At 57.0% G+C, this 22,082-nt stretch overlaps 6 protein-coding genes across 6 annotated transcripts; 3 read left to right on the top strand and 3 right to left on the bottom strand.

Moving 5' to 3' along the window:
* Positions 1–202: 202 nt before the first annotated feature.
* SPBR_03237 (signal peptidase protein, endoplasmic reticulum-type) lies at positions 203–879 on the bottom strand (the record flags this gene model as incomplete). The annotated part of the gene is made up of 3 exons (XM_040761540.1): positions 203–425; positions 513–727; positions 799–879. The coding sequence occupies 3 exons, from the start codon at positions 877–879 to the stop codon at positions 203–205; spliced, it is 519 nt and encodes a 172-aa protein (XP_040620514.1).
* A 2,024-nt stretch (positions 880–2,903) lies between these two features.
* SPBR_03015 (btb/poz-like protein) lies at positions 2,904–3,941 on the top strand (the record flags this gene model as incomplete). The annotated part of the gene is made up of 1 exon (XM_040761318.1): positions 2,904–3,941. One exon carries the CDS (start codon positions 2,904–2,906, stop codon positions 3,939–3,941), a length of 1,038 nt encoding a protein of 345 aa, XP_040620513.1.
* Positions 3,942–6,558: 2,617 nt separating this feature from the next.
* On the top strand, positions 6,559–9,042 carry SPBR_02384 (transcription factor IIIB 90 kDa subunit; the record flags this gene model as incomplete). Its single annotated transcript, XM_040760687.1, has 1 exon — positions 6,559–9,042. One exon carries the CDS (start codon positions 6,559–6,561, stop codon positions 9,040–9,042), a length of 2,484 nt encoding a protein of 827 aa, XP_040620512.1.
* A 1,941-nt stretch (positions 9,043–10,983) lies between these two features.
* SPBR_02177 (uncharacterized protein) lies at positions 10,984–16,225 on the top strand (the record flags this gene model as incomplete). Its single annotated transcript, XM_040760480.1, has 2 exons — positions 10,984–15,512; positions 15,589–16,225. The coding sequence occupies 2 exons, from the start codon at positions 10,984–10,986 to the stop codon at positions 16,223–16,225; spliced, it is 5,166 nt and encodes a 1,721-aa protein (XP_040620511.1).
* A 242-nt stretch (positions 16,226–16,467) lies between these two features.
* Positions 16,468–17,223, bottom strand: SPBR_03187 (uncharacterized protein; the record flags this gene model as incomplete). The annotated part of the gene is made up of 1 exon (XM_040761490.1): positions 16,468–17,223. The coding sequence occupies one exon, from the start codon at positions 17,221–17,223 to the stop codon at positions 16,468–16,470; it is 756 nt and encodes a 251-aa protein (XP_040620510.1).
* A 1,449-nt stretch (positions 17,224–18,672) lies between these two features.
* On the bottom strand, positions 18,673–21,986 carry SPBR_02244 (uncharacterized protein; the record flags this gene model as incomplete). The annotated part of the gene is made up of 4 exons (XM_040760547.1): positions 18,673–18,932; positions 19,012–20,093; positions 20,457–21,426; positions 21,650–21,986. The coding sequence occupies 4 exons, from the start codon at positions 21,984–21,986 to the stop codon at positions 18,673–18,675; spliced, it is 2,649 nt and encodes an 882-aa protein (XP_040620509.1).
* Between the last annotated feature and the right edge of the window lie 96 nt (positions 21,987–22,082).

Genomic DNA, 22,082 nt, shown 5'->3' with positions numbered 1-22,082 from the left:
CTCGTCTGGTTGATGGTGATCCCACCGGTCGTCATAAATCAAAAAAGCCGACTTAAATTTCTCGGAGCCTGATGCGTATTGTGCTGTAAATGAAGTCAAAATGCGCCGCATAATCCTCCCAAGCCCATCCCATTGGCATGATACATGTTTTCCCGTTCGTGTGTTGTCTGCCGAGACCGACGCGTCCTTCGCCGGGTGCGACCTACTCCCTCTGCAGGACCACCGCCAAGCCCATAATGCCCAGCATCACCGTCTTCAGCCACGGGTGTTCCGTCAGCATGATCGTGACGTAGCCGACAAACGGCACAAACCCCACCACGCTGCCCACAATGTCCTTCCGCTCGAGGTAGTCCTGCTTGCGGGCGTACAGGTCCGTGTCGTCGGCTACGTTGTTGTCGCCCTTGGTGAGCAGTTTCGCCGTGGGACTGTACCATGGAAAAGCGACCTTAGCAAATCGTTTCGCGCCTTCAGAGCATCACAACACCAAAACCCCACGGTCCGGCAATACGTACCCAGTCCCAAACTTGCGCACAATCCGGTGGACAATCGGAATGTCCTTGCCATCCACGTTGTACACAACAACCTCTCCAACGCCCGACTCCTGGAACAAGTTGCGGTTCCATAGCAGAAGGAGGTCGCCTCGCTGGAACGCCGGCTCCATGGAGCCCGAGAGGACGACGACAATGGGGGACGACGAGTCGGTGGCGACACACAGGCCCTTCCAAATCTAGAAGCAATGAAAATTTGGTCAGCACATTGGCGCACGATACACAGGGGCACACCAGATGGCCAACGCACCATGAAGGCTGTCGACAAGATCATGCCAAAGTTGAGCAGCTGCGTGGCAAGCTGCCGCGGGTTTCCGACGGCGGACAGCATCCCGTCGAGTAAAGCAGATCCGACAGATTGGTCGAGAGCAGTGTTTCGAAATGCGCATGCAGACGTCGTCGGGGGAGGTGAGGGTCGTGGGGGGGCGCGAGACGCGTCGTTCCATCGACTGAATGTTCTGGAGACGTGTATTTCGTATTTTGGTGATGCTCTCCCAATCGAACGAAGCTCCAACGCAATCGGGCCACCTTTCCAGGAACGGCGGCCTTTCATTGGTCAGTTTGTCGTTTGAAGTACAAAGTGGGTCCAAGCTCAATCGCTCGGCGGGAGTCCAGGCAACTTCACTTTGCGAACTAGGTCGCACCTTCCGTGGCCGTTAACTTTGCGTCGTACCTAACGTGAACTCTCGCACAACTGACAAAAGGAAAACAGAAGGATGTCAAATCTCTTAGAATAGTCAGAATACCAACATCGCCATGCCCAGCACGCATCTACGCGACAATGCTCAACGGCTCAGGCAAAGTTAGCAGGCGACCTAGTGACGACAGCCCTCAGACACGGCGCAATGTCCTTTCTAGATAGCACGGCGATAGCGCAATTACGCCGATTCAGCGTCTTCAGTTTAGAAACATTGAGCGTGAATTGCTTCGGCAATGCCCCATTCACACGACCAACTGCGCGGCACATACAAGGTGTGGGGGCGGCCTCCATCGAATCGACCAGGGCGGCCCGATCTCGTGGCCATGCCGCGGCTTGACATGGACACCCGAAGCCCACACAAATCATCTGATATACCGTCATGATTCTCGGCCAGGCTCAATTCACGACAGACATCCTAGAAGGTTGTCCCAGCATTCGCAGAGTGTGCGAAAATTCACACCAGAACCAGTGGTCTGAGCCTAATGCACGCCTAATTCTCAGCCAGGGGGCAGTGTGGACGGTTATGGTATTCGCCGAGTGGACAACGTAACCTTGGACGCCATTGTCCACATCACAACGCAGTCACGCACTTGTGCAGCAGACAGACGGGGACCTGTACGACATGCACACAGCGCATTGGCCCGCCGTGTTGCAGCCAAGCCAGGCCGACCAAGGCAAAGGACTGCAGAAGCTGCAGCGAGGCAGTGTTTCTGGCTCCTGTAACAGGCTCAAGACATGAGCGATACGGCATGCAGCTGGTCAGCAAATCGCCAGGCGTCCACCCTGGTTGCATCTGGACACGGTGAAATGCTTGTCCGCATCAGGTGGCAAAGCAATTCCAAGATAATTCCCTTGGGCGCATATTCAAAGCTGTCGGCTATTCTACTAACGCATGGCCAGAGCGTCTGGGCCGTCACTGCACAATCAGGGCTGGACGAGAAGGTAAACAAATCAGTTTTTGATATACGAAACTGAACATTTGGACACATTCAGGCATCAACCTCTTCGGACGGAACCCCACACAGAAACGGCAGGAATGGTGTGGAAAGGTGCACCGGCCACCAGCCTGTCGGTGCATGTTAACACTCGCTTCTGCCAAGGCAGACACACCCATGTCGCAACGGCTGCAGACACCCCAGCGCGCATCGCGATTCGCTCCCCGCCACAAGCATTTGCAGCAATCAAGGTCAAGCAAAAAAGCAGGGCTGTCCCGTCAGCGCCAACCGCCTCTTTTGGGGGAGCCGTATAAATATGCGGCCGGTCCTCTCCAAGACCTTCGGTCTTCTGCCTTCCCTTCCTTTCTCCCTCCCCCCCCCCATCGCACGCAACCAAAAGGGCCGCAAAGGTACAACATAGGATTGTCTCCAGCCATTCGTTCGAGACAAGCTTCCCTCTGAAGATCTTCCTACCCGGGTCCCTGTCAATCTTTTTCTCTCTTGTCGTGTGTCACTTTCATTTCGTTTGCTTTCTGCGTCTCTTTCCTCGTTTCCCGTCGCTCTTTTTCGTGTTTATTTTCGGCGATTCTTACTCTGCGATTGTCTCTCGCTACTTTCTCGAACCAATCCGACGATCGTTTCAAAACAAGCAACCCATCGGCGACCCAGTACACTTTGTCAGCTTCCACAGCAACCACGCTCTTTCCCATACCGACGACCATGTTCAAACGCGCGTTCCGGCATCCTGCCGTCGCACCGGGGGAGTCACAGCACCGCGTGGACAAGTCGGCGAGGCTGACGAAGCGGGGCGGTGGAAATGGGGCGGGAGGCGGAAGCTTCACCGGGTCTTCCGCGCGGGAGGCCCAGAAACTGTCGAGACTGCAGCGGTCGCTCTCTCAGGTTGGTGGTGATGTGCTGGCGGCTGGCGGCGGGCCTCCGGCCCCCGCCACGCCGTCGCCCATTGTTACGCTGACCGTCGGCCGCGAAGGGCGACTGTTTGCCGCGCACGAGGACGTGTTGTGCCAGAGCCCTTTCTTTGAGGCGCTCTGTCGACGCAGCCCGTACAATGGTGCCGTGCAACCGGGATACAATTCCAGTCCGGACCCGTCCGGAGTCAACGGCAGACGGATCGCGCTGCCGGACGAGGAGCCAGAAATCTTTTCTGCCGTGTTGGAGTACCTCTACAAGGGCGACTACTACCCCCGCTTGCTGCACAGCAAGCACCGCAACTCTTGGGAGCTCGAAGACTCCGCACCGCAGCAACCCCATCGCGGGACCACGCCGATTGCGTCCCCCGATTTGAGCCACCTTCACGGAGGTGGTCGTACCCCAGGCGGCTCGCCCTACACGGGCTCTGTCCCGTCGGTCGAGGCCACCGTGTACCTGTCGAGTGAGGGCCAGCACCTGCTCCGGGACACCGTCATCTACTGTGCCGCGGACCGGTACGGGCTCGAGGAGCTCAAGCGCCTCGCCCTGCGCAAGCAAGGCCTGCAGAGTGGCATCGACGTCGGTACCATTCTGCGGAGTGCCCAGTACTGCTACGCACACACCCCCGACTCCGACAGCCGCCTACGGGCTCACTACTTGGCGCTGATCATCCGCTGCCGCAAGACCTTCAAGCGCAGCGGCACGATGCAGGCCGAGATGGAGAAGAGTGGAGAGGGCGGCAAGTTGTTCTTCGACCTGTTCGTCGCCATGTGCAACCACCTGGACGACGTCATTGATGCGTCAAACGCCCGGACGCCCAAGACGATCTGAACGGCGACACTTTCTGGTTTTGCATGCCCTGCAGCAAAATCCTTGGTTTTCCATTTTTCAAGCTCATTCCAACTATTTTGTTTCAAACAAGTTTTTAACGACGACATGACAATTATTCCCCACAGGTTTCCAGCGTTCATTTTTCTCTCCACGGCGTCTTTTTATCATTTTGGTGTTTGATTTGATCAGATTTGCGGAAAAACACAAAAACAAAAGACAACATATACCAGCAATGCAGTCGACAAGTACAAAAAAGAAAAAAAAAAAAAAAAGATGGTCTGGCATCGACCTATTTTCTGAATTCGCCGAAGGACCGAAAGATTGTATTTGCGTGGGTTTTGTTTCCACGGATTCTTAATAAATGGTAAGAGTCCGGCAGCTGGGACGAGGCCTTGATGGCTCTTTTGCGAACGGACGACGCCAAGGGAGCGCAGTTTTTGCATCTCTCAGCTTGGGTTTCGGGTTTGGGTTTCCGCACGGCCTTTGCGTTTTCCCTGTTTTATTCTGCTTTTTTCGCCAGCATCGAGCAGGTCATTTATCTGCGCCTTTGGAACTGCCTTGATTTTGTGCATTGCCCTTATTCTGTCCTGCAACACTCCCGACAACGGCCGTCCCTCTTCTCCGGATGGAACATCCCACCAACGTCCGAAAATACACGCATCTCCGAATGCTGGTTCGAAAACTAGGGTGGAGAAGACGAAACGAAAAACAAAGAACGGGCTTGTCATCAGATTGGAAACACCATTTGGGAGCCATGACTGTTTTATTACTGCTTTTGACTTCACTTTCTATTTTTGCAAGGTTGGCGCTACTGGTCTGATGACTTTTTTGTATTTTTGCTCTCTTCTCCATTTCATTTTTTTCTTCCATGCAGGTTTTGTATTTGTATTATTGGGAATGCGGTGTGGTGTTTTTGCTTCTTTCGAGCGTGAGATGGTTTTGCTGGGTGCGAGATGAGAAGAAGAGTGGTGGTCTTGGTTTTGATTTCGATTTCGCAGAGGAGTGCTGTGTTGACATGCGTGTTCTTGGAAAGGCTGCTCTTTCGGGAGCAGTGGAAAGTGCCATGGCTGTCCCAATTCTCTGTGCACTTTCTGTAAATTTTGCATTTTACTGTCCTCTTGCGTTGCCCTTCTTACCCTTCTTGCCACTTTACCCTCTTTGTTTTTTTTTCTCACAGGAAGAGACCCAGCCCATGTCTTTGCTCTCTCTCCTAGCCACGTCCTGCCCTTTCCTGTGATTGGGCTGCCTCTCACACTCTTTTTAATATTTCCTTTGTGTTTTATCTCATCATATCATCTCCCAATAAAAAAAGGCAAGAGCCATGAGGAATTGCCTCTGGACGAGGTCCTCTCTTGTTCTTGTTCCGTCCTTGGTCGCTGTCTTGGCCTGTTTCCCCAACTACACGTCTTTGGTGGCCTTTTGTTCTTCATCCCCTACCTTGAACAGTAGATCTGGGCGTCCTGCATATCGTTGGCCTTGATGGTTAGTTTTATGTTTCTCTGGACATATCTACGGTACGGGAAGTTGACCAAACAAAAGAGGCTGCAAAAGACGGGGCGAACTGGCACAGCGGCGGTCGTTTTTTGTTCACTACATGGACGGAATGTTTCTTCTTAGAAGAAGGAACGGTGAGGACTGGGAGGTGCAATTTTTTCTGTTCTTCCAGCAAAATTTGCCTTGCCGACAGACGGCCAAAAATTGTTCTTATATTTACTTCCTTAGACAATGCAACCCACTCTTCGCCAAACTTTGTTACTCTGTGATATTGATTAAGCGTTGAATCAAGATTCAAGATGTATACAGAAGGTTGTTCTTCATAGCCCTGTGTCATAAAAAAATCAGATAATAGTGACGAATTATGAAGAGGATGAAGTTTTGTCCTTGCCAAAAAAAAAAAAAAAAAAAAAAAAAAAAAATATATATATACATTCTTATAAAATTCTAAAAATAAAAATATAACGTGCAAGTTAAAAAAACATGAACTGGAAGAGACCATGCTGTGAAAAAAGCCGAACGAAAGCTTGACTGCTAATCATCGAAAAAAACCCACAAATTTCACGTATTGGTGCAAAAGGAGCGGCTGCCTAAAATCGAACAGTCAGCCTCGCGGATGGTGCCAAAATATCACGTGATCGTCTCCCACCAAAAATACACCAAACATGTATGGCCCCACTTATTTAGAATTTTACATTCAGGTCCTTGCCTCTTCCCACTCGGCCATGAGGACATTTTCTGGCCCCGCCCTCTTCGTCGGAAATTGTGGAAAATTGTCTCTTGCCCAACTCAAACAACACATCGTCCCTCACTTTGCCTCTTTTCCCAAATCAGGAAGTTCTACAAACAAAACGCAACATAACAACAGACTGGAACACGCTCATTCCAGACCGCGGACGATCGCGGCATCGCGTTTTCTTTCCTTTTCTTTTTAACGACGACCGACTGACAGTCGACAGCCCTGTCGAGGAACCCGGCAAACAAAATCTACAAAATAATCACATTGCTATTGTCTTTTCGAGGCCATCAATAGGCATCTCTCGATATCGCTCGTCCCCGACGTTCTTAAGACTCCGACCAAAGTTTCTTCATCCACCTCTCTCGAGCCCTTACCACAGACAAAATGACTCCTCTGACGACACTACCGAAGAAATTCTCGTCTGGGCACCAGATCCGACCCCGTGGTGCTCAGCGAGTAAACCCCATCAAAGCCATCCAGGACCGGGAGTGGCGACGCAAACAACTGGCTGCTGCAGCGGCGGCTGCCCCAAACTCGCGGGCAGGGAGCGTTGTTAGCGATGCTGGCTCGCCGAAACCGACAGGGCCGACGGGCACGGGCGCGGCGGCCTCTACATCACGGCTGCAATGCCCCAACAAGGCCTGCAAGAACCCAAATGTCGTCGACGGCACATGCCGGACATGTGGTCGGGTGGCCGACGACAGCAACATTGTGGCCGAGGTGTCCTTTGGCGAGAACGCACAGGGCGCGGCCGTCGTGCAGGGCAGCTTTTTGGGCGCCGACCAGGGTGGCATTCGGCCGATGGCGGGCATTGGACACCGGCGTGTGGCTGGCAACGGCTCGGCCGAGGCGCGCGAGCGGTCCCTGCGCGAAGCCCGCTTGCTGATGACGGGCTATGCGCACCAGCTGCACATTCCCGACCACACCGTCAACGTGGGCTTCCAGTACTACAAGCTGGCGTCCAGCGCCAACTTTGTGCAGGGCCGCAAGATCCAGAACGTGGTGGCCGTCTGCCTGTACGCCGCGTGCCGCAAGTCGACGCACGCGAACCCGTGCAAGATCATGCTGATCGACCTGGCGGACCTGGTCAAGGAAGAGGTGTTTTTCCTGGGCCGCACATTCAAGAAGCTGCTGCAGACGATTGAGGTGGCCGCACGCGATGTGCAGCCGATCTACGTGGAGGACCTGATCTTCCGGTTCGCGTCCAAGCTCGAGTTCGACACGATGACCAACAAGGTGGCCGAGACGGCCGTGCGGCTCGTGCAGCGCATGGACCGCGACTGGATGGTCATGGGCCGGCGGCCGGCTGGCATTTGCGGTGCCTGCTTGATCATGGCAGCGCGCATCTTCAATTTCCGCCGCACGGTGCGCGAGGTGGTGTACATTGCCAAGGTCACAATGGCGACGCTGCAGATGCGGCTGGACGAGTTCAAAGAACTGCCCTCGGCCAAGATGACAGTCGAAGAGTTTCTGGCTCACGATTTCCTGACCGAGGAATACGACCCACCATCCATTTACAAGAAATCGGACGAGTACCAGGCGAAGCTCAAGGAGAAGCGTGAGATGCTGAAGCGGAAGCGCGGCGACTCGCGCGCAACCGAGACTGGGGAGCGGCACGGCTCGATTGTGTCGGTGTCTAGCACGCCGGGTGCCGCACCCCAACCACCCAAGGTTGTTGATGCCGATGGCTTTGCCGTTCCGGCCCTGCCGTCATCCAAGCAACCGACGTCACCTGCAGTGCCGACTCCCACGATGGAAACCACCAACGAAGCCGAAGATGAGGACGATCAGCTCGCCGAACTTGTTCAGCAATATGGCGACGGTGCAGATGCAGCTATGACGCCGCTTTCCGGCATGGGCTCGCCCTTCCCTGGCTCGGATGCCACCGACGAGACACCACGAAAGCGTCGGCGCGGTCCTCCCGATGGTTCATCCTGCCGCACGCTGCCCGTCTCGTCTGGTAGCCGTAGCGGCCAGGACGACCCCGATTACGTCGACGACGCCTGGCGCGCAGACGAGGAGAACTTGGAGATGGAGATGACGGAGGCGATCAACTCACCCGGCTGCATTGAACACGCCCGTGCGTTTGCCAGCGCCGAACAAGCGGCGCAGCGCATTATGATCGGCATGGGCCGCGCGCCGTCCAAACCAGCGTCGGCCGCGGCCAGTGAGGCCGGCACACCTGCTCCCTCGGGTGCCGACGAGCAAGTGGACGAACCGCAGCCACCCGCCGTGTCGGACAGCCCCGACGTCGAAGAGGACGAGTTCAAGGACGATCCCGAGGTGCAGTTCTGTCTGCTGTCCGAAGAGGAGGCGGCCGCCAAGGAAAAGATCTGGATGAACGAGAACCGTGCGTACCTGCGCATGCGCCAGGAGAAGGAGTTCCGCGCCAAGATTGCGGCAGCCAACGGGTCCAAGAAGCAGACCCGGCGGCGGCTGAAGAAGCCCAAGATCGGTGAAGGCCAGACAACGCCGGCGTCGACGCCTGGCGCGGCGGCGGTCGAGGCCATGGAGCGGCGCGGCTTTTCGAAGCGGATCAACTACGAAGCCATGCGCAAGATGCTGGACCGTCCTGCGACCGGGCGCAGCCGGGCTGGCTCGGTGTCCATGTTCAGCAGCTACTCACAGAGCCGGGCGGGCAGCTCGATCGGCAGTGTTATGGGTGACGAGGAGGAAGAGGAAGAGGATGGTGTGCGTGGCACAGGCAAGGGCCCTGATGCGGACAAGACTGCCGACGCCGAGGATGACTACGATGCGGGCGATAACGAGGTCTACGAGGAGGAAGAGGAGGAGATTGACCCGTTCGCCGAAGACGATGCCGTCCAAGAGGAGGACGAGGCGGAAGAAGAGATTGAAGAAGAAGAATAGGGTGTGGGAGAATGACATGTGCAGCCATCTGTAGTCCTTTGACATTATACCCCCATAGTTTATTGCGCGAGACTGGGAGTGTGTCCAGCAGCCCACCTACGATAGTGACGATTTGTCGGATTCGGCCTTAGTTTTACAATATTGTTTTGTTTATGGTATTCAACTGGCCAGTCGCGATGCACGCTCGATCGACCGAAATTAATAGTATCATGCGCATCGCAAGTCATGAGATTGATGTTGGATGGTACACTGTGGCCAGCTGATGCTATAATTTTTTAGCCGTGTCGCCCAATACCCGGCATTGATGCTGACAACGTGTATAAGCATTGGATATGAACAACGGCTCCTTGCAGCACAGGAAAATAAACAACTGGGTCCGAAAAGCTTGTTCCCGAGGGTGGGCGACGGCCCGCGAGTTTACAGCAACCACGGTGATTTGACGCCTGAACACACAGCATCGTACAGCCTATTAAATGCGCTCCTTTGACCTCCTGGATCAGCCTCGTGTCCTGGGATCGCATCACGATGTTTATTTTGTGGGTGGGTAGCTGTGTAAATATTGCCAAGCCTTGGATGAACTGCCGAGAGTGACAGCGGTCTATGCGATCACACATGTTGCTTGGATGGCTGCCCAATTGCGCCGTAGAACGCAGACACATTTCCGCATGGCGATTTGCAAGGCGGCGAGGAGAGCAAGACAAGTGAGGACACGGCAGTCTTTCTACTAACACGGGCCGTTGAGCCTGGAAAGAGGCTATTTGGAGATTGCGGGACAAGCGACGCTAGGGAGCGATCCAGGCCTACAGGTAGAAGGCGTGTTGGGGCGCCCCAGGGCAAGCAGACTCAACTGAAGACGCTAGAAACGCCACTGTTTTCCAGGCGATGCCCTGTCGATCGGCCTGGCAAAGACTGGTGATAGTCGAGTCGTATTGCCGCGCTTGCGCTCCACGTGGGCCAACAACAGGGAAGCAATGCAAAATGGGCGCAAAGCCGAGACACGAGGGGCAAGAGTGGAAAGAAAAAGACAAGGCAAGAGAAAAAGGAAAAGATTGGCGCACAAGCGTCGGGGCAAACGTCACGACCAAAGTGAGACACAATGTCTACGAGGAATGCTGGAGAACAACAACTATTGCCGTGACATCACGTCCGTACAAAGAAACAAAGAAAGCCACAATGCTCTTCGTCATGTCAACAAAAGAACACCTGGCGTGTCGCATGCTGCTGAGTGACAAGACCCTGCCGAGCCTGCAAGACGGACCGACGACTCGTATTGGCGTTGAGGTGCTTCTATTTCTAGTGCACCGCCACTAATGATTTAGTGGAGACTTTGCGCCTCTGCGCCTACTGTGTAATTAGTGGGTGCAGCGATGGGCCGATAGCGACAGGGCACCTGCGCTTAGTGGGTGGCCATTGGCTCTTAGTGGCTTACTATGCCAGGCCCTCCCCCGGCTCATCCCAGTCCACCCAACTTTTAGCGGCAGGATGACGCCCGAACACGCGGCCTGGATCTTCTGCTTTAAACCTGTTTAGACGAAACCCACCAAAGGCACCCGGAAAACAAGCGGAGAACAACAGAACAACAGAGGCGAGAGGAGCAGGCGCGGATGACGGCCACTCTGTTCATTTTGCATTTAGGATCCTTGTCGTTTTGCTGTGCTTTGTTCAGTTCGGTCACTCGTTTGCTGTCTCCTGGCCGTGTTCCTGTTCGTGTTCCTTTTCCGTTTCTTTTTATCATATTCTATTTCTGTTCATGTTTCTTTGTTTTTGTTTTCTCAACCCACTTTCGTTCGGTCGCATTCGACCAGTCACTCGTTCAGCCAGCGTGTCGAGTCGCTCGTTTCTACTCATCTCCAGAACAACTGTCACGAACCACATCACCGTCGCACTTGCCGCATCTCTTGTCCCGATGCTTTCCTTTCGTGCCTGCCGACCACCGTTGACATGAGCCGCACCAAAGACGGCGGCGCCGTGGAAGCCGCTGTTCTGGCCGAGGCAGGCGCGGCCGCTGCAGAAGAGCACAACAACGCATCGCCCGAAACAGCAACTGCGACCAGCCCACCACAGCACGTGCCTCCCATCGCCTTTGTCGCATCCGCTGCTGCTGCCGTCCGCCGCCTCTGGTGCTTTCTCGTCTTCGATCTCCTCCTGCGCGAAGTCATCCTGCATCCATCTCCCGACGGCCGTCACATTCCTCTGCAGCTCGCCGCCGACCCAGCGCGCCCGCCGCACCTTGTTGACGTCCGCCGCGGCCATGGCTACCTGTCCAACGCAATCCGCACATCGCGCTATACAGTGCTCAACTTCGTCCCCAAGCAGTTGCTGTTCCAGTTCACGCGAGTCGGCAACTTTTATTTCCTGTGTGTCGGCATTCCCCAGACGATCCCGGGTATCAGCACCACAGGCAACTTTACGACCATCCTGCCGCTGCTCTTCTTTGTGCTCCTGACCGTGGTCAAGGAGGGCTACGATGACTACAAGCGCTACTGCCTCGACAAGGTCGAGAACGCCGGCCTGGCCACTGTCTTGCGACGAACCAAGGGCGAGGACGAGAACTACAGCGACAACCAGGACGAGGTAGCAGCCCGAACAGAGAAGGCGGCGATTGCTGCCGAGGCTGCGGCCAAAGCACGCCAGAGACGGCGCAAACGTCTCTCCCTTGTGCCCGTCGTCGGCGCGTGGCTGGCCAGACGCATCTTCCGCGAAGTGCCTCCCCGCGAAGACGGCCGCGTCCTCGGCGGCGTAGCTGGCGAAGCAAGCTGCGGCTTCCAGTGGAAGCATGTCCAGTGGCGGGACATTCGCGTGGGCGACGTGGTGCGCCTGTCCCGTGACGAGGAGGTGCCGGCGGACCTGCTGCTGCTACACGCCGACGGCGAAGGCGGACTGGCCTATGTTGAGACCATGGCCCTTGACGGAGAGACAAACCTCAAGAGCAAGCAGGTACCGGCGCCACTGGCAGGCGGATGCTGTGCAACAATTGCCGGGCTGGTCAACACACAGGCGGAACTTGTGGTCGAGGATCCGAACCCCGACCTGTACCGCTTCGATGGCCGTATCTTGACCTCCGCCCCCGACGACAACGACGCCGCGCCGCCTGTGCCGCTTCCTCTTACGCTCGCGGAAGTCATCTACCGCGGCAGCACTCTCCGCAATACGCCCTGCGCCATCGGCCTTGTCCTTAACACCGGCGAGGAGTGCAAGATTCGTATGAACGCCAACCGCCACCCGCGTGCCAAGAAGCCTGCTCTGGAGCGCGTCACCAACGGCATCGTCCTGCTGCTGGCCGCTTTCGTCGTCCTGCTTGCCGCCGGCTGCTCCATCGGTTATTATCTGTGGCGCCGCAAGGTCGAGCGCCATTCGTGGTACATTAGCATGGTCGCCGTGCCCGCTCAAGAGATTATTTTGGGCTTTGCCATCCAGTTCAACAACGTCATCCCTCTCGCGCTCTACGTCAGTCTCGAGATTGTCAAGCTTGGCCAAATGATGCTCGTCAACGCCGACTGCGCCATGTACGACAGCAAGTCCGATACACCGGCCCGCTGCAACACCAACACCATCCTCGAGAACCTGGGCCAGATTGGCTACGTTTTCTCCGACAAGACGGGCACCCTCACGGAAAACGTCATGCAGTTCCGCAAGATGAGCGTCGCCGGCACGTCTTGGCTGCATGAAGCCGACATTGACGTCGAAGAGACGGCGGGCGCCGGAGCGCCTGAGGCCGGCCAGGAGCATCGCGACGAAGCCGGCGGTGTCGTTGTTGCGTCGCCCCGTCCCTCGCTTCACTCATCACGACGCCCGTCTCCATTGCCGTCGCCTCGGCCGTCCACGGACAGCCGCCCTGTGGGCCCGGTTCGGACACCCTCGCAGTTTCTTGCACCGCCTGTCGAGCCCAGCAACAGCCAGGCACAGCGTGTATCCGCCGAATCCAATCGGCGCTCCTCGTCCCACTGGCGGTCATCGGCCCGCCCGGACCACGCCCAACCAGAACTGACAACCACCGACCTACTCGAATACGTGCGCCTTCGTCCATCTGCGCCCTTCTCCACCAAGGTCGTCACCTACATTCTCGCCATGGCTCTGTGCCACACGTGCCTACCAGAGCTCAAGGACGGCAAGGTTGTCGGCTTCCAGGCCTCATCGCCCGACGAACTGGCCCTGGTTCGTGCCGCTGAAGAGCTCGGCTTCCTTGTCGTCCGCAAGACCGCATCGTCCACCACGCTGCGCTTCACGTACAACCCGCAGGCCGAAGATGACAATGCAGAGGCGCCCCGTGAAGAGACGTATGAGGTGGTTGACGTCATCGAGTTCAGCAGCCAGCGCAAGCGCATGTCCATTGTTGTGCGCCGCCCTGACGGCCGCCTGTGGCTCATTTGCAAGGGCGCCGACTCCATGGTCCTGCCGCGACTGACCATGGCCCCCTTGGCCCTGCAGCGTGCGCAAAACGTGCGTCAAAGCGCCGATCTCGAACGCGCCCTGCTGCGCAAGAGCGAACAATGGGAGCCGCGCAGCAGCTTCGGCGGGCCGGCTAGCGTGACGATTCGGCGGAGCATTGGCGGCAGCGTCCACCGCGACAAGCTTGGCGGGACGGGCGGTGCCGGTAGCGGCGAAAAGGACAAGTCTGTCGGCTTTAAAAATGTGACCGTTACTACCACTGGCAGCAGCGCTCGACACAGCGCCGACCGCAGCCGCTCTTTCGACATCCAGCGAACCGCGCGCCGGTCCATGGACGCCTTCCGTCTTCGGCCTTCCATCGGCCACCGCACACCGTCCTTTGACGTACGCACGCCTGCACTGACAGCCCTCGTTACCGATGTCGATGCGCTCCGGCGGTCGAGTACGTCGGGTGTGCGGGCCTCCCGGCGGCCGTTGCTCTCACCCACGTCGCCACACACACCCAGCCCGCTGCACACAAGTGTGTCACCGCTGCCCGACAAATTTATGTTTCTCGAAACGCCCGCCTTCCTTGAGGCTCTCGACGACGAAAGTAGCATGTTCGACCAGTGCTTCCGCCACATGGACGAGTTCGCCGCAGAAGGCCTGCGTACGCTCCTCTTTGCGCACCGCGTCGTGTCGGACGCGGAGTATGCCGCGTGGAAGACCAGCTACCTGAAAGCGGCAACCAGCCTCGACGACCGCCAGGCCCGCATCGAGGCCGTCGCCGAAACTATTGAGCAGAATTTGCAGCTGATTGGCGCGTCCGCCATCGAAGACAAGCTGCAGGCCGGCGTGCCTGAGACCATGGACACGCTGCGGCGTGCCAACGTGAAGATCTGGATGCTCACGGGTGACAAGCGCGAGACCGCCATCAACATTGCCCACGCTGCCCGGCTGTGCCGCCCAAGCTCGGCGATCTATGTGCTCGACGCGAGCAAGGGTGATTTGGCGGGGCAGCTGCTCCACGTGGCCGAGAGCCTAGGCTTGCCCGAGGCCGACATGGCCATGGCCATGGTTGCCGCCGGCCAGGCTGGGCCGTCAACCCTGCTGGGCCGTGCTGGCCGTGTTCTCCGCAAAGTCATTCGCATGCCGTTCTCGTCGGGCCAGACACTACCCTCCCTTCCGAGTGCGCGCCAACAGCAGCGACGGCGCGGCCATACGGTGGTTGTCATTGACGGCCATACGCTGGGTATCATCGAGGCGGCGAAGAAGAGGCGCAAGAAGGAGGCCAAGCAACCCGCCTCGAAGGCAGAGGCCCAAGCGGCCGCACCCGCCCACCATCTGCATGTCTTGAACGGCGCCGACCCGGACCTGGACAGTTTGTTCTACAGCATCATCCCGTCGGTCGACTCGGTCATTTGCTGCCGTGCCTCGCCCGCCCAAAAGGCCCTGCTTGTGCGCAGCATCCGCCACGGCCCGCTCAAGAAGAACCACCCTGGCCTCACGCTGGCCATTGGTGACGGCGCCAACGACCTGGCCATGCTGGCCGAGGCCCATGTCGGCATTGGCGTGTCGGGCAAGGAGGGCCTGCAGGCGGCGCGGGTGGCCGACTACAGCATTGCGCAGTTTCGGTTCCTGGCACGGCTGCTGCTGGTGCACGGCCGTTGGAACTATGTGCGCACGGCGCAGTTTATCCTGTCGACGTTTTACAAGGAAATGTTCTTCTACACGCCCGCCGCCGCCTACCAGTGGTACTGTGGCTACACGGGCACGTCCATCTACGAGAGCTGGAGCTTGACGGTGCTCAACACGCTCTTTACCAGTCTGTGCGTCATTCTCCCGGGCATCTTTGAGCAGGATCTGAGCGCGGCCGTGCTGATGGCCGTGCCGGAGCTGTACGCGTACGGCCAACAAGGCAAAGCGCTGAGCCCGAAGCGCTATGGCAGCTGGATGCTGGCGGCCATGGCGCAGGGCGTCCTCGTATGGTTTACCTGCTGGGCCGGCTACGGTGCCTTTGCGGACGGGCACGACCCGAACCTGTTTCCACTGGGCAACCTGGTCTTTTCTGTGTGCATTATGTGGACCAACATCAAGTTATTGTACGTCTTTGCCCTCTCCCCACTCCCCTGGTTCTGTTTTTATGTGTGCATGTCATGGCTAACCCCCCCGCCCCAGCATCCTCATTGCACATAACAAGACAGCCGTGGTCTTGGCCGGGTTTGGCATTACCGTGGCCGGTTGGTGGCTGTGGTGTATCTTCCTGGCCCTGGCCTTTACGCCCAGCCCCTCGCCGTACGACGTGCGCGGCGGCCTCTTTACAGGCTATGGCCGCAACCTGTCGTGGTGGACGACAGTCCTGATCGCGCTGACGGTGCTCACGGTCATTGAGCTCGGCTACCGCGCTGCCAAGCGCAACCTCGCTATTGCTGGTCTCTGGGGGCGGGCGGCGGCGGCGCCGCCATCGCCCAAGGCCGCTGCCCAGAAGCAACCGTTTAGCGTCCGGTCCTGGACGGCACGACTGCGGCGGCGTCTGCCATTTGGTGCCCGTGCAACGACAAAGGCGGTAGGAGGTGAAGGCCCAACTGCGGGCGAGGTTGGTGCCCGCGACCATGGCGATGCGTTTGCCGGGTACGATGACGACGACATGTACGAGGACGACAACGACGCCGAAGACGACAGCCGCGGTGAGGGTGAGGACGACGTCGAGATGCCGGCCGACCGGCTGCATGTTGGGCTGTGGCAGGAGATTGAGAAAGACCCCGAGGTGCGGGCGCGGCTGGCGCTCATGAACAGCGAAGACCCGTGGAGTTGAAGGGTGTTGTGGGAGGCGTTTTCTTAGTACATTTTTCTTTGAAAGATACCCATGCTATATCTTTGTATACGGACGAGACGGAGCAGGTGCGTTTTGAATTTTGGCTTGAATTTTGATTTTGATTTGTGAGCATTAGAAATCAACTGTAAGGAATGCATCTATGCGCCTTGAATACTGCCTCCTAAAGCAATGCCATTGTTGGCCGACGTGCGTATGATATTTTCTTTTCGTCCTCAACTCCGTCACGTCTCTGCACCGCTTCCGGTCCCTGGACTTGGTCGGCTCTCGCTCGGAATGCAGTACCCGTTCACACCGCCGTTGCTGGTGCCAAAGGACGACGGCGGCTCGGCCGGGTCATGGCGGCAGTTGCCATAGCCCACCACCGTGTTCCAGCCGGCCGTGGGATGGAACAGCTGTGCCGAGGCCGCGTGGTGCGAGTCGCAGCACAGCAGCGACAGCCGGTCGGCCATCCAGCCCACGCCGTAGCCCGTCATGGTCACGTTCGGCGCGACCCCGTCGTCGCTGTTGCTGTTGCAGACATAGACGGCCGTTGTGTCGTAGCAGTAGACGCGCTGGCACGCGCCGGGCTGCAGCGAGTAGGTCATGTTGATGGCGCGCAGACTCATGGCGCCGGCGCGGATGGTGGCGGGCATACCCGTGTTGAAGACGCCGCAGTAGTAGGTGTAGGGTCCGTCGAGCAGCGGGCCGCCAGGGCCATGGCCAATGTTGGTGGCGTTGATGGGGCCTGGCGCAGGAAGGCCGCCAGAGGGAGGATCCACGGTCAGTTGTCGGGGTTGTAGGCCATGATCGTGGTGATGACGGAGGCCGTTGATTGAGGCAGAGTTGTGAAAGAGTCGTTTGATTGTGGCGGACGGGCTGGTCCAAGGTCGCGTGGATAGGCTTGCCAGGGTCGTCGCCAGGAGGGAGAGGACAAGGATGGCCAGAATCAAGAGGGAGATGAGGGCATGGTGATGGTACTGACTGCGGCGAAGTGTCATTTTCGAGAGCGGTTCGTATCGTTCTGAGCGAGAGCTCCGTTCTGTCCTAGGTACTCTGTCCTAAATGCAGGAAAAAGGTTGGTGATGCATTGCAGTCAATGGAAAATTCAAAACGTTGGTCATGGACGGATAAAAGTTGAGGAAAACCGCAGGGCCTGATTCTGCGGTGGAAACTTGTGAGAGTTGCGTCACTGTACATTGAGTGAGAGGGGAAGTCTTGTCCCCGTGAATAGGCGTTGGGTCACAAGTCTGGCTGGGACGTTCGCACAGAAAACAGACGGGAAGCGGTCTTGGGCAGATAAAAGTTACAATATTGATTATGAGTGTATCGGTGACAGAAATAAACGACGATGGACAACATCACGACAACAGCGCCATTAGTTTCTTAGTTTGCCCCAAAGACTGAGATTCATGTAAGCTTGTTAAGTCTGTGGACGGGGCTTGATATGGTTTTAACTGTTGGATATGTAACGGTGATGGAGGCACAGAAGCATCACGGATTACGGTGATGGCAACTGGTAGCACAACGTAATAGAGTAACTCGTATCATCGATGGTCGTGGAGCATGTTTCCACGTGGGATGTGTACCTTGATCACAAAACGATGTGACGCCAAATCTAGTGAGTGAGTAGCAGTGTTGCACATGAAGCATGGTTAAAGGATGGAATTAGACAATGCGAACAGAGCACTGTTCTTAGAAATTGAAAGCATGTTGAGGGGACTAACAGTAAGATGATCGTAAACATGGTCGATGTGCAAATAAACGAACCACGAAGGCGCGGCTTGGCTTGAGCCAAGTTATCGTTTCCCTTGAGACTAGGATAAGCTTACGGCACCGACGTTGCTGTCTTCGTGCCCACGGATATGGAATCCGACTGGCCGGTATCGCGTGCGTGAAAGCTCGCGATGAAATAATAAACGTAACACAACGAGCTCGGTAGCTAAAGCGCTTATTTCGGTACAGCCACGAAGCCGCAAAATATGTGCCAAGCCACACGAGAAATCGCTGTGAGCGCTCGACATACGTCGTATTGCTCTGGATAAAAGAGAATCGGGGTAGTAGAGCGGTGAGCGGTGCCCGGGAAAGGAAATCTGTTCGCTAAAGTGGTGCTGATTGCGGCCTTTCATTTGCATGTCCCGTGGCTAATATGAATTTCCCACCTGTCCCTGCGCTGTATCGTCTTCCCTCCCCGCAGCTCTGGTTCAGTACCTTAATGAATATGCAAGCCAATATATAAGCACCATTCGTTCACACAGGCGGTTCCAAAGAACGGGCGATGATTTTCCGTCACTCATAGGCGTCGCTGTGTCGCTGCGTCAACGTAGTCTCTTTCCTACATCCAGCACGGCGATGATCTCATACAGCCAATGCCATGAAAGTTGATAAATAGAGCCGAGGTTGCACAGCCTGCCAGCGACTGCCAAGAGAACATGCTCGTGCCTGTCTCTTTATACCGTTCCAGCGTCACTCCTCGGCGGCGTATCGAATATATCGGCCAGAGTTCTCGAAACTAAACAGGGTTTCCACCCACTCGACTCCAACATGGGGCCATCGTCCTTTGCGGAGCTCTGCTCTTCATTTCTGCTGCCGTTGTTGCTGCTTGGCAGTTCGGTCATAGCGGTGCCGATATCGGGAGCCGACGAAGACCACTGGGTCGACACATGGACATCGATGCCCCAGCTGGTTGAGCAGAGCAACATGCCCCCGTCTGCCTTTGTATGTAGTCCAAATGCTCCTGTCGGCGCTCAAGTACTTGGTTAGGTGCAAATACAGCATCGCTGACAAACATAGACCGGTGGCGGCGCAACCTTCAAGGACGCCACGATCCGCCAGACAGTGCACATCTCCATCGGCGCGCCACGGATCCGTGTGCAGCTCTCCAACACATTTGGTGGTAGCGACCTGTCCATCACCGCGGCATCCGTCGCTCTGCCAGAGGGCGGCAAAGTCGGCTCCAATGCCATCGACCCGGCCACTTTGGCAGCCTTGACCTTTGGCGGCAAGCCGGGCGTCAACGTCCCCAAGGGACAGATCGCCTATTCGGACCCCCTCGACTACAAAGTCGACCCGCAGTCCATGCTGTCCGTCAACCTCTTTCTCCAGGGCGGCCAGTCTGGAAGCAGCATTACCGGCCATCCGGGCAGCCGCACGTCGACTTGGATGCAGTCGGGCGAGCACCTCAACGCCACCACCGTCACCGGCGCCAGCACCAAGCACTGGTACTATGTCAATGCCGTCGAGGCCTGGGCGCCGGCCAACACGAGCGCCCTCATCATCCTCGGTGACAGCATCACCGACGGCCGTGGCAGCACCGACGATGCCAACAACCGCTGGCCCGACCTGGTGCTCGCCAAGCTGCAAAAGGCCGGCGTCACCAACCTGGGCGTCAACAACGAGGCCGCCGGCGGCAACTGCGTCCTGAACGGCGGCCTCGGCCCCCCGCTGATGCAGCGCTACAAGCGTGACGCGCTGCAGCAGCAGGGCGTCAAGTACGTCTTCATCTTTGAGGGCGTCAACGACATTGGCGCCAACGCCAACGGGGACTCGCTCATCAGTGCCTTCAAGACCATCATTGCCGACTGCAAGGCCGCCGGTCTCAAGGTGTACGGCGCCACCATCACACCATTTGGCGGCAACAGCTATGCGGGCGGCAACCACGAGGCGAACCGCAAGAAGGTCAACGACTGGATCCTGACGAGCGGCGCCTACGACGGCACAGTTGACTTTGCCAAGCTGCTTGCGGACCCGTCGAGCCCTGACCGGTTGGCGAGCAAGTACGACAGCGGCGACCACCTGCACCCCAACGTGGCTGGCTACCAGCACCTGGCCGACAACTTCCCGGTGGACCTGTTCAAATGAGTCACTGACGCTTGGAAGGGAATTGAGGCCGAAATCCAGAAGAAAAGGGAAAACAAAACACAACAATGAATGTACATATTATTATGCTTTTCAACCGGTACATAAGACCGCCGGAAATGGGCGACGATAACAGCACGTGGAGGTCGGAAAAGTCGCATAAATTTGAAAATAATGGTGTGGATGACATGACGGCTTGGACCTCCAAACCTGCTGTCACAGGTCCAAGAACGAGAACGCAAACAAAAGTTCACAAAATCAATAAACGCCATAAAATGCCACCATAAACACAAAACGTGATTAGAATCTGAAACGTTAGTAGGTGCACACGACGACGAGCAGGATTCCAGAGCCTGGCCAACAAGGATAAACTCACCTTATCTCGTAACTGCCCGCACGCGTCATGTACCGCACCCACTTGACACTGCTGTAGTTGCTTTTTTCAAAGACCTTGAGGTACCGCACCAGCAGGCCACTGCTCGTGAACATCAGCAGGCTAAAGTCCATGCTCAGGGGCGGCCGGCTCCAGGTCTTTTGGTTCGTCATGCTCGTCAGCTCAGCCTCGGCCGACAGCACAAATTCCGACTGGCCCGTGAACCGGCTGATCTTCCACACAATGTTGTTCTCGGACGGCTCGTACTTGGCCTTGCCCTGTGTGCACCTCTCCGTGATGCGAGCCGTGTTGAGCGGCGTCGGAATGCGCACGACGACGTTTGTGGCGAACAGCTTCGGTCCGAAATTGGCGCGCACACCAATGCTGTACTCGACCTTGGTCTTGCCCACCTCGTTGACAATCGCGTGTACCTTGAACGGCAAGTTGACGTTTTCCGTCGACCGGTAGCGCATCAGCTCAAACTCGCCGTCCGGCGGCACGAACGAAATAATGCGGTCCGAGTCAAACTTGCCCAGCTTGACGCACTGGTGGAACTGGCAGTCCTCCAGCGTCACGCTGCCCGCCGCCGCCTTCGTCGCCTTGCTGCCCTGTCGGTTGCCCGACGGAAGCGACTGCACCGTGTCCGAGTCAAGCAGCAGCCGGTCGTTGAGGCCGAACTTGCACTCCGGCGTGCCCGACAGGTACGCGCGCATCACAATCTGGCCCGTCACGTCGGCGCGGAGCACGGCACCCGTTGCCGACATGAGCAGGTTGACGTCCTCAATCACGTCGACAAACGCCTCATTCTTGCGGTACTTGACGTCGGCCTTGCGCCACGACAGTGCGCCTGTTGCTTGCATCGTGATCTTGGCCGAATCCTCGGCGCGGTGTTCGGACTTGACGCCCTCTGTCGTAATGTACATCTTGAGCGTGTCGGTCTCGGTGTTTTGGGGGTAGCCGAAGTCGATGATCTCTGCGAAACAGAAATAGGTATTGTCAGTCCATGTGTCCAATACGTCCCATGCATGCGGCGGATGCGCCGGAACACGGAAAAAAGGCCAGACGCGCGAGACAGTGACAGCAGACAAGGACGCACTGCAGCGCAGCACGGCGCAACACACCACAGCGAATGGAAAACAATGCAGTAAGAAGAAAAAAGGACAAAAAAAAAAAAAAGGAAGGTGGGGAGTAATTACCATCCAGCAGCTCGTACACGAGCACAAAGTTGTTTTTAATCGCTTCCTCGTCGAACTTGCCAAAGTAGCCGCGGCCGAGCGCGATCAGGCGGTACAGAAACTCAAACACGAGTGCCGCATTCGCGTTGCTCTTCGTAATGGCCACCAGATAGATGTTCTCGTGCTTGACATGGCTGAATGTCGTGCTACCGAGCGTCAAGATAGGCGATCGCACCTGGGGGTTCGATATGACCTGGATGCGGAAGACATCCGCCAGCCGCGGGCGGCAGTCGTTGCGGAAGGCGCGAAAGATGAGGTTTTCGCCCTTTTGGTTGAAGATGAGGATGCCGGACAGCATCGTGACAGCACGAGGGGTTGTACAACTGGACCAGGGGGCGTGTCGAGGCGGTCGAAGGACAAGGAGGCCGGAAGGGCCGGGCGGCGATGGCTCGAC

Source organism: Sporothrix brasiliensis, assembly GCF_000820605.1.
Source record: "Sporothrix brasiliensis 5110 chromosome Unknown Cont17, whole genome shotgun sequence".
Lineage (NCBI taxonomy): Eukaryota > Fungi > Ascomycota > Sordariomycetes > Ophiostomatales > Ophiostomataceae > Sporothrix > Sporothrix brasiliensis.
Note: the sequence above shows the minus strand (reverse complement) of the source record. Positions and strands in the feature narration are given on the sequence as shown.